General features: G+C 36.2%; 2 protein-coding genes across 6 annotated transcripts in view; one reads left to right on the forward strand and one right to left on the reverse strand.

Annotated features, from left to right (window-relative positions):
• LOC123309910 (neurobeachin) overlaps positions 1-17,108 on the reverse strand; it is a 452,107-nt gene that overhangs the window by 25,931 nt on the left and 409,068 nt on the right. The gene's annotated exons all lie outside the window — the stretch shown is intronic.
• Positions 14,524-16,009, forward strand: LOC123309913 (protein mab-21-like). Its single transcript, XM_044893221.1, has one exon. It carries the CDS (start codon positions 14,545-14,547, stop codon positions 15,640-15,642), a length of 1,098 nt encoding a protein of 365 aa, XP_044749156.1. The 5' UTR covers positions 14,524-14,544; the 3' UTR covers positions 15,643-16,009.

Raw genomic sequence — 17,108 nt, forward strand, 5'->3', positions numbered from 1 at the left:
CTGTCATCGCGATATGTCAACCTGAAATGAGGCGCCTTCCACCTATCGTTTTTTCTTCTAGACGACGATGGCCGTTTGCCTGGAATTTTTTTTACTGGTTGGTACGTCATCGATTACCCGATCCTTGTCGGATAAGAGAATGTGTAAAATGTCCGCAATGATCGTGGGGTCAAGCCAAGTAAGTGGTTGCGGATAGGAGAATGCGAGCAGTGGCGTGTGCTATTCATGCGCCAATTTAATTAAAAAGTTTTTTCGATGGTTGGCTTTGAGGTTGGCAACAATGTCTGTGGTTATAGTCGATTTGACATTAGGTAGATGATTATACTCTTCCGACCACTGGAGGCTCATTTCAACAGAGGAGGATAAAATTTTGAGGAGCATTGTAAACTTTTCATTCAATAAATTATATTATTCCATACACCCAATGAAAACCTCTATTTTTTCGAGATAAATTTTCATTAAACATAGTTTCTCAATATTCAGAATATAATAGAAAGAAGAAGAGCAATTTTATAATTATATTTTGCTGTTATCCCAACCAACAACCAACATACTTTACGCAGAATACTTTCTCTTCTATGATACCCTCTCCGCGTAAACATTGTTTCTATCTGTAATACTCGTAACTGTTTTTCTTCAATGATTAAATATATGTTGTGTTTTACCTATAATCACAAGCTCACGGAGCTTCTGAGGGGTACTTCGGTACCTACGGAGAATCAGGATAATATAGTATAGTATATAGTATAGTCTAATTAACCAGCCTGGTAACAGGCTTTAGAGCGACAATATAGAGAAATTTATCAAATGAAGATTTTCCTGGTGCAGCCTGCACCAATATTATTATTGTCCCAGAATGAAAAACTGTTCACCTGTTCGGCAAGTATTTGAAATCAAGAACTATAATATCGAATTTCCATGGATCCCAATGAACCGCCACTGTAGAAATGATATCTGGATATACGATATCTTCTTGCTATCTCTTCATCGAGGCAAGCTTAATTAAAACTGGCAGGTTTCTCAGAGACCTGCTTATTTATTACCTGGACCCCCTGGCCTTGCAGACAAAAACAAAGTCAACATCAAAATCGACTTTGTTATGTGCCACTTAGAAATTCATCCGCATCCCTTACAGTTCGTTAATTATGGGAAAAATAATCGATGCCTTCAGAAAATGTGAATGACGGGAGTGAAAACTAAGATAGGAATCTTCCAAAGATATTTAGAATTTTTCTTATTTCATTGCATCAATTCATTAACTCGACCGTAGTGAAATGTTGGGAGCTATTAATGAATAAATTTCGAAAATTACGTATTACCTTTCCTGATCTGAAATAGAGTTTCCATGATATATATTCTGATGAAACCAAAGTGTTGAATAATCACTCCATCGATTAAAATCAATTTTTTCTCACCACCTCATGGAAGAATTTACTCACTTATTAACTACATACATGTCAACAATATTGATATTTCTTTCATGAAGTCCCAATAAATTCGCGGTATGTCTCACTAATGAGTAAACTTTATAGCCGATAATCTTCGGATTGACATTTTCTACAATTATTCTAATTAAATCGGTTGATCCGGGAGTGCCATCAAGATCGCCTGAAGTGATAAGATCGTAAAGACGTTCATAAATATTACTTGTAATGAGAATCGACAAGTTCATGAAGATAATTAACGTTAAATACTACTCAATATGTTGGAACCCGAGCTTTGATGTAGATAGAGTTAATTATATTATTTTCAACTCTGAAGGAGAAGAATCACAAATATATATTTAGGCAGCCCTTGTATTCATGAGTGTGAATATTTTTTGGGATTTTTCGGAAGTCAACTTTACATTCAAATTTTGGAAGAGCAACTCTTCTAGTAATGAAACTCGAAATTTCATCGCCTTCGATGCAATTGTTCGGTCTTGACGAATTTTTAACTGAGCCCATCTTTTTTGTTTTTGAACAATTCGGCATGGACAGATAGACCTTCCGAGAAAGTGGATCTCCTGCCCTAGAAGTATAAGTAATTTGATTGATATTTTACAATTTTGATTTACAATTCATTTTTCACTATATGGATATCCATAGGTACATCATTCCACCCCTTATTTTCCTTTAGCCAAAGGCCATATATCCCTACAAGCGGACATAAATTCGAAGTGTCAGACTCTTCTCACAACCGACTTCCTCGTGTTTGTTTTAAATTAAGGGATAATTCGGTGGCAATTAAGTAGGAGGCCTGGCGCTACGAGGGGTTAACAGTCAACTGCATCCGCATCCTGTCTGCATGCCAAAAACGTCTTGAATAATTTCGGGTACTCAAGTGAAACAGTTTCACTCGAAATGGAAAAGTTGAAAAGTATCCTCCAAATCTTGAGGTACAAGGACTTTCTGATTAGCAAATCGTATTATAAGGGGTAGCAGAGAAGAAATCTATTATTTTTATAATGAAGAAAAAGTCCATAAAAAACCCTATCAAGGACCAAATCATCCCCAGCAAGTTACTATCCATTTCTAGCTCAAACTGGCATCCACCCCTAGTAAAGGCTGCATCGCAAACTCTTCAATCGTACATAAAAAGTTGCATTATTTGAAATAAAAATTGAACTGTTCGAAATTCTTCTACAAAATAGTGAAATTTTACTTATATCAATGAATATGTCATGATGAGCAAATTTTCCCTGACTTTTCTTTTCATTGTCTAGATAAGGAAAGGCCTCACCATAGAAATTTGCAAATAGCAACGTGCCATGGGAACTTCTTGTAGGGGAAGAACCAGAAATGTCAGGAATTCCTCCTGGATCCCAAGGTATCACTTACTAAGCAGCTTAATTGGTTAGTAATTGACCACACACGCAAGACTAAATCTGTCTGCGGGTGTTCCGGAATTTTAGCGCAGACTTGAAGGATGTAGGAATGAGGTGTAATTATTCATCGGAGAAATAACGACAAAGGAAGTCTGCATGTGTATGTGGGGCATATGCAAGACGAATAAATATTAGAGAATTAAAATTTCTTTCATAGTAATCATTCTATAATATCAATGCCAAAAACCATAATTATCCTCTTCATTCATTGAAGGTTTTTCTGATTACAACCGGTGATATTGAGTGAAAAAATTGACGTAGGCATACTCCATTCACTTTTATTTTAGCACTCGGTTGGCTATGAAATAATTTACTCAAGTTGTTGTAACTAGAACGGAGTAAGGTTGGCATTGATGAAATATCGTTAATGTCATAACGCCGTTGCCAAAACTAATATCAATTAATAATATTATAAAAATGCCGAAAGTGATTGAATAAGAGAGAAGGCAGGATTTAAGAAAGTGCTATTCATATATATTCTAATATCTTCAATATACCAGACGGTAGCCAACATATTCAATGTGAGTAAATTTATATAATATGTTTCATCTGAATCTAAACGACTTATATTTCAGCTGAATATTTCCACAATCAGAAAGATTGTGAATGAAGAGGATGACAAAGAATTTCCTTGTATTGGGAAGCCCAAAATGTGGTGGCATTTGAGAATTTTATCTTAGGGTGAACGAATGCGAAAAGTAACTATCTACAGGATTTTCCATGAATGTCATCGTAGAATAAGTCAGAATTATAATTTTTTAATTTTTTATTTGACTTGTCCTATACATTGTAAATGTCTTAAGGGAACAATAAATATATTATTATTATTATTATATGAAAGTATTGAAAATAAACAGCCATAAATACGAGCCACTTGTCCTGTTAATTTTTAATTCATGTGAAATTTTTGTTTGAAGGTGAAGTTCCTCTTGCCTTGAAACTTCTTTTAATTCTTTTGACTTCTATTGATGCAAGATTTTTGTTGAAGAATTTAGCATTCTTGTTAATCGTTAATTCCTTCCAGAGATAACCATTCCCAACCACTGCATCATATGCGGGTTGTTGTTTTTTTGAAATGTACAACTGATGTAACGTATTCAACCTTTAGCCGAGGAAGATAATAATAACATTAACTCTCCTCAAGCTACTGCATTTTATGTGTCAATAATCACATTTTCTTCCATAGCAAAAATAAATATATTTGAAAACTGATCTCTTGTATTTTCCATGCAAATAACTAGATTTGGTATGCCTTCAATCAATTTGTATAAACGTCAATTATGTTCGTCACATATTTTCCGAAATGATTCGACATTGTGATAATATATAATATAATATACGTAATTACATTTTCGTACTATACAGAGTGGAATGTGTCAAATTTCTATGGCCAATCGAGTGCTTAAATAAAATTGAATGAGTATACATAATAATATACGAAACTGCAGCGGTGATATCGTTATTGTAGGTAGTAAAAACGAGGCTTCATTTAAAGATGCAATTTTACATAAGTTTCAAATACATATTCCTGCATTTATTCACGAATAATATATCTTTGTCCTACTAATTCAATTCTTTCAATTGTAAATGTAATATGAAGATAATTATTCAGAGAGCTCAATCTGTGTCTCTATGCTATGCATAACGTTTTCACTTCATGTTTCGTTAAATAAACTAATAATAAAAAAAATATTTCTTCCATTTAACTCAAAACTTGCTTAAATTTCGGGGCACCTTGAGAAACAATCTAATTCAATGAATACATCTTGTATCCAAATATTTTCTCTTCTGGTTTTTTCCTCCCAAAATCATTAAAATCAAATTTCAGACGGAACGCACATCTGAAAACTCTCATGAGCATCCGATTTCCGCCACCATCTTCATTAACAAGATACCAAATTACCAAAACATACGCGATATTAATAACTCGTTAGCGGGCTGTTTCACAGCTCGTAATACAGCACCGATCCTCGGAAAAAAAATAATGCAATAAACAGTGTCGCCTTTCAGGCAATCGTCGTCGAAAGTGATGAATGGAACATCACACTTTTAAACGGGCGTGAATGAAGATAGCACTCGATTTACGAGTGTACAGGCGCCTTTTCAAGAGAGGTTATTCCTTGATCATTTTTCCTTTGATGCTGATATTTTTGCTCCTTTGAAGTCTCCGTCGCAAGATGTCATTTCAGGTTTCGCTTGATTGGTTTCCACCATACATGGAGTTCTGGTTGTGTTGTTCAAACATATTATACTGACTTCAGATAATTTGGTCTGCATTATTGCAGATGAAAAAAACCGTATATCCATATTGAGAACATACTTCTTTTTCTCCTGGTTCAGTTTCATACAAAAAAACTTGAAAAATTATGTTATATTTATGAGTGACTCTTATGGTATTATAGGAGAAATTTTTCACAGAAATCATTATAAGGATCATACTTCTGTTTTCAGAAACAAGCATTAAGGAAAGCAAACGTTCGAGTGTCTACATTGATATTCAATGACCATATAGGAGCTTTTCTCAAGAATTCAGACCTAACAACCATTACCAACGAATCAACCTGAAAATGCTATTGCCTATAAGCAGTTTTCTCAAATTACAATCACACAGGATTTCTTATTGTTTTGGGAATGAAACGTTTGGAATTTGAAAAACATAATCATAAGTATAAGGGTTCACAGTGAAAATACGTCTTGGTTAATGCTTCCCTTATCGCATTTATTGTGTACAACCTTACTAATGTTATTATCAGTTCTAATTCATCACCTATAATGTTTTTTTATAATATTTGATTATTTGTCTTTTTCAGTAGACCCCTGAGAGGCTACAAAGTTGATAAAAACCTTCAGATGTTCTGTTGAAATCCGAAAGAGTTCAAGAAAGACCTGAAATTATGATACAAGGAATGAAAAATTATGTGCAGCAGCACTCAGAAGAAAATTAGAAATTTTCGGCACTATGAGAAGAATAATTTACCAAACAAACAGGAGTCTATATATCACAATGAGGAAAGAATAAATAGATGACCAGATAGATAGTAGCATTGCATGAGGAAGTTTATTATTGGCACCTGAAATCATAAATAAGGGTAACTGATCCAAAGCTCCCAATAACATGATTTTCATCATCACAATATTTTCAGTTTGTCCATAAAGGAGTTACTGTTGGAGCTGATACGTACAAGAGAAGCAGAAGCCAACCAAATTCTTGATGTCGATCATGTCGAATTTTCCAAAATTAACTTAAAAGTACCGAAAGCAAAATTGCTGACCTGAGATTGGATGTTTCGCTGTTGAAAATGAAATGTTCGTTTTGTAAATTCAGTTCTACACTCCTTTCTCTATAAATAAAATATTTTTTATCACAAATCCGCAAGCTATTGATGAAAAACAATGAATAAATAACAAAGAGTATTCCTAAACAATTTTACTTTCTTCAAATTTGAATGTGTTTTTTGGAAAAACATTGTATATGTTCTTTCTCCCCATTATTAATTGGGAACTGAGTTGAAAAGGGAACTACTAGGAAACTGGAAACTTGTAGTTTTATAGTTAGCGCTGTTGGATTTCTCATCACGTCAATACTTATTTGGTTATAACAACTTGCACTGACTTGTTTTGATTATAGATTGAGGGGATTGTATATTTATCTTGAAACTTGAGATGTGTTCTATACCTATGTATCTTTTATTAAAGTTCCTGGTTTTGATCTTCCCAGGAAAATATGGTGTATTCTGAATCGTATAAGAACAGGTCACGGACGTTGCAATAGCATGCTTTTCAGGTGGAATTCAGTTGAAAGCCCTAGTTGTGAATGCGGGGAACCAGAAGAAACCATAAATCATCTAGTTAATCATTGTCCAATTTATAAATTTCAGGATGGTTTTAGAGCTATACATGCAGTTTCCGAATCTTTTTTGAATTGGGTTGTCAATTTTAGGTCAATCTGACATATTGAATCTAATTTTATTATTTTACGTTTTTCTGCTTTTGTTTTCTCTTTATTTCAGATAAAAGTTTCTGGTATCTTGGAGAAGACTTTCTGGATTTTCCTTTTTGTTGGAGAAAGAATCAATTTTTGCAGTGCGAGATGCCTTTCAATATGGAATATTTCAGCTTATTTCGTGAACAATTACAATCCACTACACTCACGGGGAGAAAGGCTTTTTTTACTGAGGTTTTTCCCTAAACTCTTGTATCATACACCAATTTGTATGGTACCCCGTAACGCTAACCTCTGCTAAAACTGTATCTCATACACATGCTATAATTATTGTTTGCTGTTCAAGATTGTAATGCTCTATATCAAAAGAATATATATTTTAAAGTCGCCAATACAATGCGTTTCTATCCTTACATATTCTACCCTCTTATACAGGGTTGAGTTTTTGACTCGTACAAATATTTTAAAAGAAGATTCTTGAGGTCAAAAAAAGCACTTTGTTCCTATGCCATATTTTCCGATTCTGTCCTGATGAAAAAATATAACCATTTTGAATTTTCATAATGAGTTGTGATATCCCTGGAAAAACAAAATTACCTTCAGAATAACTAGCTAAATCTGTGACATCACACATTTGTGGATCTTTTAAACAGAGTTGTATTCAGCCAAAGTAGACAATTTTTTAAATTTCACCCATAGTTTTTAATTTTTGAACATCAAATTACTTGAAAACGGCGCATTATACGATAAAATATAAAGAATATTTTCATTTTACAAAACGTTCAAATGTTCATTAGATAGCGTCCAACTTAGACCTTGGTGATATCTTGTGTTCGAAAAAGATTCATCAAATAAACGAAAAACTATATTCCGAAATTCATTTCATTCGATAAAACCGTTTGTGAGATAGAAATAAAAATAACATTGTTTTATGGTTTTTCAACAGCCTGTATCTTTTAAAACGAGCCGAATCGAACAAAATGGTAAAGGAAAAAAGTGTTTCTTTTGACCTCAAATCTCTACTGTTAAGATATTTGTACCCTATATATTTAATCAGCGAACAAAAACAGTAACAAGTATTACAGATAGAAAAGAATCTACTGTCAAAATATTCGTACGATTTGAAGATTTCGAAGTTTTAGCCGGACACTTTTCTAACACTTGTTTGTTCTCCTTCTCTCTACGATAGAAAAACCGTTCCAAAATTGGACACCCGAAAACTATAACCACAAAGTGGTAAGTTCATCTGGTCGTTGGAAGAACGGAAACAATCTAGAGTGCCCATGTCGAGCAATAGTGATATGTTGTGTATAAATCAGCATTCATCCGTAAACATCCGTGCTGACTAGCCTACAGGGCCATTCTGTTCCAATAAATCAGACGTCGTTCTGCGGTGCCGAAACGGCTCACGTGTTCCGTCAACTTCGACGACATCGGGAACCGATAAAACGATTTCGTGATTTTTCCCCTATCGTGTTTCCGCTTTCGTCGGACAACAAACAACGTGGTCCGAACGCCGATCGACGTTCTGGGCGTGGACGCGCCCGTCAAAAGTTCTGTTGGCGCCTACGCAAACGGGACCCATCTCGTCCTTCCTAATTGACTTATGCGATCCGGGGTCGTCAATGAAACCTGAGTTATGACGGGATCGGCCTGGCGAATGTCAAAACACCGACCGGAATTTTCGCATCGGTGACTGATGATGGCCACTTTGGTGCGGTTTTATGGGTTTTGCGTAACACACCGTATAGTGCGGATATTATGGGTTTTTATGAATGAAAGCGGATCCCAGCATGTGTGTCGGGTTTGGTTTGACGTTTGTAGGTTACTTACGGGTTAGAGTCATTCGGGGCAACTGTGCGCACTTTTGCGTTTCAAGCCATACCCTGTTTCAAATGTTGAAGATAGGAAAATTAAAACATATTCATAAGATAGAGAATTTTCTAATCTATAAGAAAACATCAAAAAGCAAACAAACAAAAACGTTTTCTTTCCGCAAAAAAGAATTTAATAGAGAAAGTCGGAGTGCGTTCACATGCCCCGTATTGCGGGTAAGTGTGCGCACCCTCACGGGGTAAGTGAACGCAGTGCTTAGTAAACCACACAATCAAAACAAATTACAAAATAATGTCATCAAAATGTTACAATATTAGAGAAATGCTGTTTATTGTCAATACAGAAGCGCCTTTTTACAAGCAGCGCATTATTGTTCTTGCCACAATTCTTGGTGAACACAACACATGATACATTCCCCTGTTGGTGGCTCTTCATATTTTTCTGAACAAATAGGACAATATTGATCGAGTCTCAACCAAGAAAATCAACAATGTCATAATTTATTCCTCACTGAACTAATGCCCATATAAAGAATCTATGCGCACACTTACCCGCGCACACTTTCCCCAGTAAGCGAAAATTTGAATTGACGTTCTCATAGAGTTGAGCAGCTAAGAGAACCTAAAATTTTTTATTATATATTTAGATTAATATGCCCATGATCGAATAAAATATTGTTTAACACTGAAGGACTCGGAACTTGGACCTGGCAGAATGTGCAGAGATACTAAAAATTAACAAGAAAACTAGTGAATTTGATTGATTGCAAATAAAAAGTTAAAGAAATGTGGCACGGCGCACTCCTATGAAAAACTAATACGGTGATTCTGCGCACAGTCGAGATATACGCACTGCGCACACTTACCCACTGCGCTCAGTTACCCCGAATGACTCTACATGTTTCGCGTAAACACACAAATACCACAAAATACGCAAGCTGAATCTCACTGAAGGATATATTTTTTCTACCTACACCAGCCGAATCACCTTGCCCAAACCGAAGGCATACTACAATTTGTAACATCTTCATTACAATTTATTACAACAGAAATATCTTACAGAATCTCCAATATAAAATTATGCCCTCCCTCCAACATCAATCCTAGAACCGCCACTGCAACGAGCTCGATGAAATCTTTTAATCTTTTTTAGAATATGTATCACGTTTCGATCTAGGATGATTCTTCTGGGATAAAAGCGTATCTAGATTGGCTTTATTGGTGATATTGCAAAACAAGTTGTTGCTTCCACAAGTCATAAATACAGAAGTTGAAATAAATATGAATAAGATAGATATAAAATATATAGAGAACATGGAACAGTTAAAAGTCACTAAAATTAAATAATAATATCTAAAGTTACCAAAGAAATGGAGTCAGTTAAATAATCTTCAAGACAGTCGCACCGAACTCTATATAAAATTTCGAGATTGATGACAGGAAGAGTCGCTCTTTTGTAATATGGGGAGTCCGAGAGAGTTGAACAACTTTTCACTCTGAAGCCACTTAAGTTGTATCTGTAAATGGTTGCAACTCATTTTTTACGTGAAGATATCATGCCCAAAAGGTTACGATTGATAATAGTAGAATGATGGTAGGATGAACATTTTGAGTACAGCAATTCTTTTTTCACCAACCGAAAATTGGCTCATGTCTCCATAACCCATGTGAGAGTTGAACAGGAGGCGAGAGAGACTTGACCATAAGTTTGTTTATCAGGAAAAACATTGAAAGAAAACAATTTGCAATGCATGATTGTCTATGTCAAGGTTTTCATTATAAGATGTATCAGCGTATGAAATACATATTTTCTATTTCAGAGTCACTCTTATTTATTTCCGAGATGATTTTTACTTTTTTGAACTTTTGTATATTTTTTTATAGTTATTTCTATTTTTCAATTTTCTTTTTTTTGAAGCAAACTACTATCTAAGCTCAGTGTGGGAAACTTGGACCACTGATTATGTCTCCCGATCATAGCATCAGTTAAGTCTCCCGCACTCCCTTAGTCTTTTTAACAAATGTTTTCTTAAAACTTTTACAACTATTATTACAAAGGCTCATCGTTTGTAAAACAATATTAATCAATGAAAGCAATAAAACTAAATAAAACCACGCACCCATTAAACTTTTCAAACAGTGTAAAAAACAAAAATTATTCAATTTCTTACTTCATAAAGTCCAACCCTGTCACTCTCGAACTGTTCTGATGACTGCCAAAATGGAGCCGTCACTAGTTGTGCCTTGTTACGAGTATGTCGCAAGCTTTTTACGATACCGGTAGCGCGAAATTTGAATTGAAATATTCGAGGTGGTTCAAGTCTCCTACCTGAGCAAGTCTCCCGGACTACCCCTACTTATTTTCTTAGCTCATCATAACTTTTAACTTTAACAATTATTCTAATGAATCCCGAATAGAACTTATATTCAGTAAACGTCATATTTTGTCTTAGTGCGTTTGCGTTTTTATCTCTATAACTAACAGTGGTAAGTACCTAATTAAATTAAATAATCATATCCGATACAAAAATGAAATCTTAACACAAATATTTAGGGAAGAATAGTTTTTGTAGTATGGAGATCTAAAAGCCAATACTATAGGAGTATAAATATCGTGAGGATTTAAAATATCATTTACTCAGAAAAATTTTCACAGTGAAGAGTTATATTAGTTATTAACAATGAAACGTAGATAAGCATGTTTCATAAATTCAGCTCAACGAGTTTCTGCTGCGCTCATTCAAAATAAGATCCACATTTTCGCACATGAACTGTGAGTTCAACATTAAGGAATTGCTTTTTATTTCATACAAAAATCCATTCTAAAAAAATGCCTTTTTTTTTAAATTCTAGTCTCGCGTCATTTTTCCCGAAACACTCGACTGACAAAAGAAAAACTAGACAAGTCTGAGAGCAGACATAAAGGTAACGGATCCACGAAAACCAATAAACACGACAAAATACCCTTTTAATACCCGTCGGGCTCGAGCCCCAAATCGTTTAGATAGAAAAGGTCAACAATTGAACTGTTACACAAACCCAACAAAGGGTACTTAGCGAGAGACGGGAAAAAGAGCAACATCCCATCATCTTGGTCGAGGAGAGCGCCAAAGTACGACGAACAATGGAACAATGGCCCCCTCGCAGGGGACGACAAAGGGGGACCACGGGGCCGAAAGTAAAAAAGATTCGAAGTGTATGTAACAAGGCGGTTTACGTTATGCGAGAAAGAGGAGACGGAGCGCGGCTTTGTCATTTATCCGTCACTTTGTCAGAGCCACCTTTGACAGATCGATAATCCGGGACGTCTACATCTCTTCTCGTGAGCTTTAATGGATACTTTGAACATGTGTTATGTAACCGATTCCTTCAGGGTTTGGACGTGAGGTTCGTCTTAGACATCAGACAAGCAGATTGAAGATTAGGAGGTTTTCTAATCTCCTCAAGTCTCATTTTTTTCGGATTTTCATATCAGATTGTGACATATCAAATTAGAAATATGGCAAACAGTAAGGGTTTATTTCATATTTACATCCAACGCTTTAATTTTGAAGAACTTTTTGCGTTGTTGATCGATTTCCTGATGTTACTTCGAGAAAAAAACCCGTCAGAGCAACACCACATGGATACATGCTGCCATCTTCACACTGAGAGTGAAAAAAGTGAATTGAGTTGAACCATCTGTCAGATGGCGCTAGAGTATATTACTTCACTGTACCGACTATTAAAATCGAATAGAGGGACCAATTTGTTCGACTTTCGTCGAGGTGGGAGTTGTGTTGCTCTAACAGGGTCAAATGAGGCCGAAACTATTGTTAACATCTACACTCCCCGAAGGAACGGTCTTTCTGTTGATAGTTTTTAACAAATATTTTAACAGTAGATTCTTGAGGTCAAAAGAAAACGCTTATTTCTCTTAACATTTTTTCCGAATCAGCTCGGTTCAAAAGATACAAGCTCATGAACGGTCTCATCGAATGAAATGAATTTCGGAATAATTTTTTCCTTCATTTGATGAATCTCTTTCGAACACAAGACATCACCCACGTCTTGCAGTTTGCTCATTATTACCATTACGTAAAATACCATAAATTCAAAGAACCCCATTCTTGAAACTAAGTTGGAGGCTATCTAATGAATATTTGAATGTTTTGCAAAATAAAAGTATATATTCTTCATATTTACTCGTATAATACGCCGTTTTAGTGTAATTCGTTGTTCAAAAATAAAAAATATCTGTGAAATTCGAAAAATTGGGTACTTTGACCGAATGCAACTCTTTTTAAAAGATCCACAGATGTGTAGTGTCCCAGATTCAATTAGTTATTCTGAAGGTAATTTTGTTTTTCCAGTGGTCGCACAGCTTTTCATGAAAACTTTAAATTGCTATATCTTTTTATCAGACCCGAATCGGAAAAAATGGTATAGGAAAAAAGTCTTCCTTTTCACCTCAAGAATCTACTATTGAAATGTTTGTACGAGTCAAAGACCCCGTATGGTATGCATATGCATAACATACATATAAACTAGTTACAAATACAGATACCTACCTAAAATACCGTGACATCACACTTAACATCAAGTGAAATTCCTATTTAAAAGCATAAGGATAATATCCAATTCTGGACTCGAACTTATGAACTCATGAATATGAGTAAACTAGACTATAGAACAATAGAAATATAGTTAATTTTGTCATGCCTTAAGTTAGTCGAAAAACTCACCTCAGTTAATGTTAAGTGTTGTTACATTGATATTTTCGTTCATAGAAAATAGGGCTTACCTGAAACAAAATAAAGGAACCATAAGAATAACGAAGACATGAATTTAATGAAAAAATACAAATGACATAACTTTCATTCATATCAAAAGCTGTACATATTTTATATGTTCCATGTAGGTTTCTATTCACTGGGAGTTTTTGTAACTTGAGGAAATATTTTCGCAATGATGCTCCTATAACAATAAAGATACGAAGTTGGAAACTAATAATTGGATCTCTGTGGTATAAGCTTTGAAGGTTCGTTCAAAATTTGAACGCCACCTTGCGAATAGCTCCAGATATTTGTAATTTGTACTAAAAGTTATTCTATATGTTATATAAGTAGATATGTACATCGTTAGGGTCATAGTTCTCACGGGAAACCTTTCAACTCTTGTGTGCATGGAGCTCTTAGTTCTTATGCTTGGTTTACACAAAGTTCCTACGAATACCTATGCAAAGGTTCCTAAGACCTAAGAAAAGAACAATCTCATTGCAAGATGGCGTTCACGTGGTGGCATTCTGATAATCAAATCGGCTTCTTTCTTAGATCTTAGTTCTCAGGAACTCTGTGTGAACCCATCATTACTCTAGGAGCATAGCAAACTCCTCAATCTAAACTCATGTCAGAGAAGGACCAAATGTATTCTGATCTTATAGTTTAGCGGAAGCATCAAGTCTGTTAGTCAGTCAAAAGCCAACAAAATCAATAGCGCTATTTATCTAAAATATCCTTTCATCCTCGACAAACCATCAAACGATACCATAAAACTAATCTTAATTTTCGACGTGAGAAACGCGGGTTCAGAGAGAAAGCTCAAAAGTTCAAACTCGTCACATTAACCGCGTAAAATATATCCCCATCGGATTACCGCGAATTACCTTCCGAAATCCGACGCTCATTAAATAAATATCCTCTGCCTCTCTTCATCACGACCAGTTTGACAACAGGGCGGTCCCTAACCACGTCCAGGCTTGCCGCGTCGATCGATACGCGAGAGACTACGCAGCACACCATGCTCCGTTATCTCGGCGGACGTACGCTACGCAAGCTCCGCCCATCGCGTAAGCGCCACCCACCGCGCCTTACGCTACAGAAATTAGTCGTAAACCGTAGCCGGGGCAGGAAGTCGCCGATATGCTGGTCCCGAGCGATATGCTCGCGGCTCAGAGCAAGATGCTCTACCAGATTAACAAATATTACGGCGAGAGGGTGCAGCAACGGATGGGCACCATCGCGAAGACCATAAGGGAAGTGTGCAAAGTGGTCCAGGACGTTCTCAAGGAGGTGGAAGTGCAAGAACCGAGGTTCATCTCGAGTTTGACGGAGTGCAATAACAGATACGAAGGCTTGGAGGTTATATCCCCCTGCGAGTTCGAGGTGGTGCTCTATCTGAACCAAATGGGTGTTTTTAATTTCGTAGACGACGGTACCCTGCCCGGTTGTGCGGTGTTGAAACTCAGCGACGGCAGGAAACGTTCGATGTCCCTCTGGGTGGAGTTCATCACGGCTTCAGGGTATCTATCGGCCAGGAAGATAAGGTCTAGGTTTCAGACGTTGGTGGCCCAGGCTTGCGACAAATGCGCCTATAGAGACTCGGTGAAAATGATCGCTGATACTACGGAGGTCAAATTGAAAATAAGAGATAGGTACATCGTACAGATCACCCCGGCTTTCAAGTGTTCCGGCGTATGGCCTAGGAGCGCTGCCCATTGGCCTATACCGCACATACCCTGGCCACACCCCAACCTAGTGGCTGAAGTGAAAACCGAAGGTTTCGATCTGCTATCGAAAGAAAGCATCGCTATACAAGGTAAGCAGAGCGCCATGGAGGGAGACGCCTGGGTTCTCTCCTTCCTAGAGGCTGAAAATCGGCTTCTACAGGGTGGATGTCGTCGAAGATGCCTCAGCATACTGAAAACCCTTCGAGACAGACACCTGGATCTTCCGGGAAACCCCGTTAGCAGCTACCACTTGAAATCGTTGCTACTTTACGAATGCGAGAAGCATCCTAGGGAGACGGAGTGGGACGAATCTTGCATCGCGGATAGGATAAACGGCATCTTCCTCCAGCTCATATCGTGTTTGCAGTGTAGAAGATGCCCCCATTATTTCCTACCGAACCTGGACTTGTTCAAGGGAAAATCTGCGAGCGCTTTGGAAAACGCCGCTAAACAAGTTTGGCGACTGACCAGGGAAATGTTGACGAACACCAGATGTTTGGAGAAGTTGTAAATTTGATCTCGATACGTTCCTGTGCCATAGTGTCTAGATAACGGCCGGTCCACACGGTGAAACCGTTTCGACGAATCGTGACGGATTCGTCATTTTTAACGATTCGTATCGGCACCGCGTGAACCAGCCGAAGGATTGCGTTCTGCGACGTAATTGATGGTTGTGATATATAGCATTTAAGTATTTATTAAAGTCTGAGTAAGGCGAATTGTGTAAATTAAGTCTGATTATTTGGCGCTATTGAATCTTTATTTGTAGAAGACTGCTGATTATTTGTTATTGTAATATGATGGTGCTCTGTGTGTGATTATCTTTGTTGTTTATATATTTATTATTAGTTTGTGATGATTATTTATTAAATTGATGCTTTTTACAATGTTGCTTTATTTGATTTCCGAAATGAAGTCTAAGTTACTCAGGTATGTTACAAATTGCCATTTCGAAAGAAATAAAACAGGTAGGTATCAAAATTTATAGATTGCTTCACTGGTTCACTTACAGAGAAAATTTTTATGGATATTATTCCATGTTCTTTCTTAAAAAAGTACTTTCATTGACCAATCTATCGACTCAAAACTGTGTCTGTCTACACTGTCTACAGAATGAACGTGAAAGTATCATCAGTTTTCAGTTTGTTTTAATTTCAAACCCTCATATAGTCACCAGTGGAACCAGTGAAAAATTAATATTATGAAAATGTTTGTTTATTGCTTTAGCTTTCTCAATCCGAATTTCTTGGTTCTAACAAAATTACTTGGGTTGAGATTTGAGATATTTTAGAAATTTGCAACGATGGTTAAGTTTCTATTGGAATGATTTTACCGGACACCCTATTGCTAGAGTGATCCAGTCCCAGATTTTCAAAAAACTCCTGAAGTGGAAAAATAGCTACCATCTTCAACATTGAGTATATAGAGAAGAAATCATTATGTCATAAAAATGTTCAGAATGTTATACCTACATAGGTAGGTACTTGATGTAGCATCAATTCATCGAAATTTCTGAAAAAAAAACAAAACCCACACCCAATATTCGGAATGAATTAGAACTACTTGTATATTATATTAGCACCTGTTTTTTTGAAAAAAAATCATCATTCAAATGTTGAGGTGCCTAATAAAATAAGTAAATATCGTTACTTTATTTGGTGGATCTATTAATAACTGAATTAGAAGTATTCCGAGAGTTTGATATTAGGTGCTAGCATGAAAACTATGATCAGAAGTTTTCTATTTCACAAAGGAACCAGTCAGTCAGGCTAATAAATGAACATTTTCCGTAGTTCTTATACCAGTAGCTAGTGGTGTAATGATTGTCTACATATTTAGGTTCATGTCTTTTGTTATCTGTAGAATCAATAGCGAAATACAGAATGTACTTATGTTGATAGATAGATAGATAACATTAAAAATCTCACGTGATTGATTGAAATACACTTTTTCCGCGAGTGCGAGTAGGTATTAATT

Source organism: Coccinella septempunctata, chromosome 3 (assembly GCF_907165205.1).
Source record: "Coccinella septempunctata chromosome 3, icCocSept1.1, whole genome shotgun sequence".
In the NCBI taxonomy this organism is placed as follows: domain Eukaryota; kingdom Metazoa; phylum Arthropoda; class Insecta; order Coleoptera; family Coccinellidae; genus Coccinella; species Coccinella septempunctata.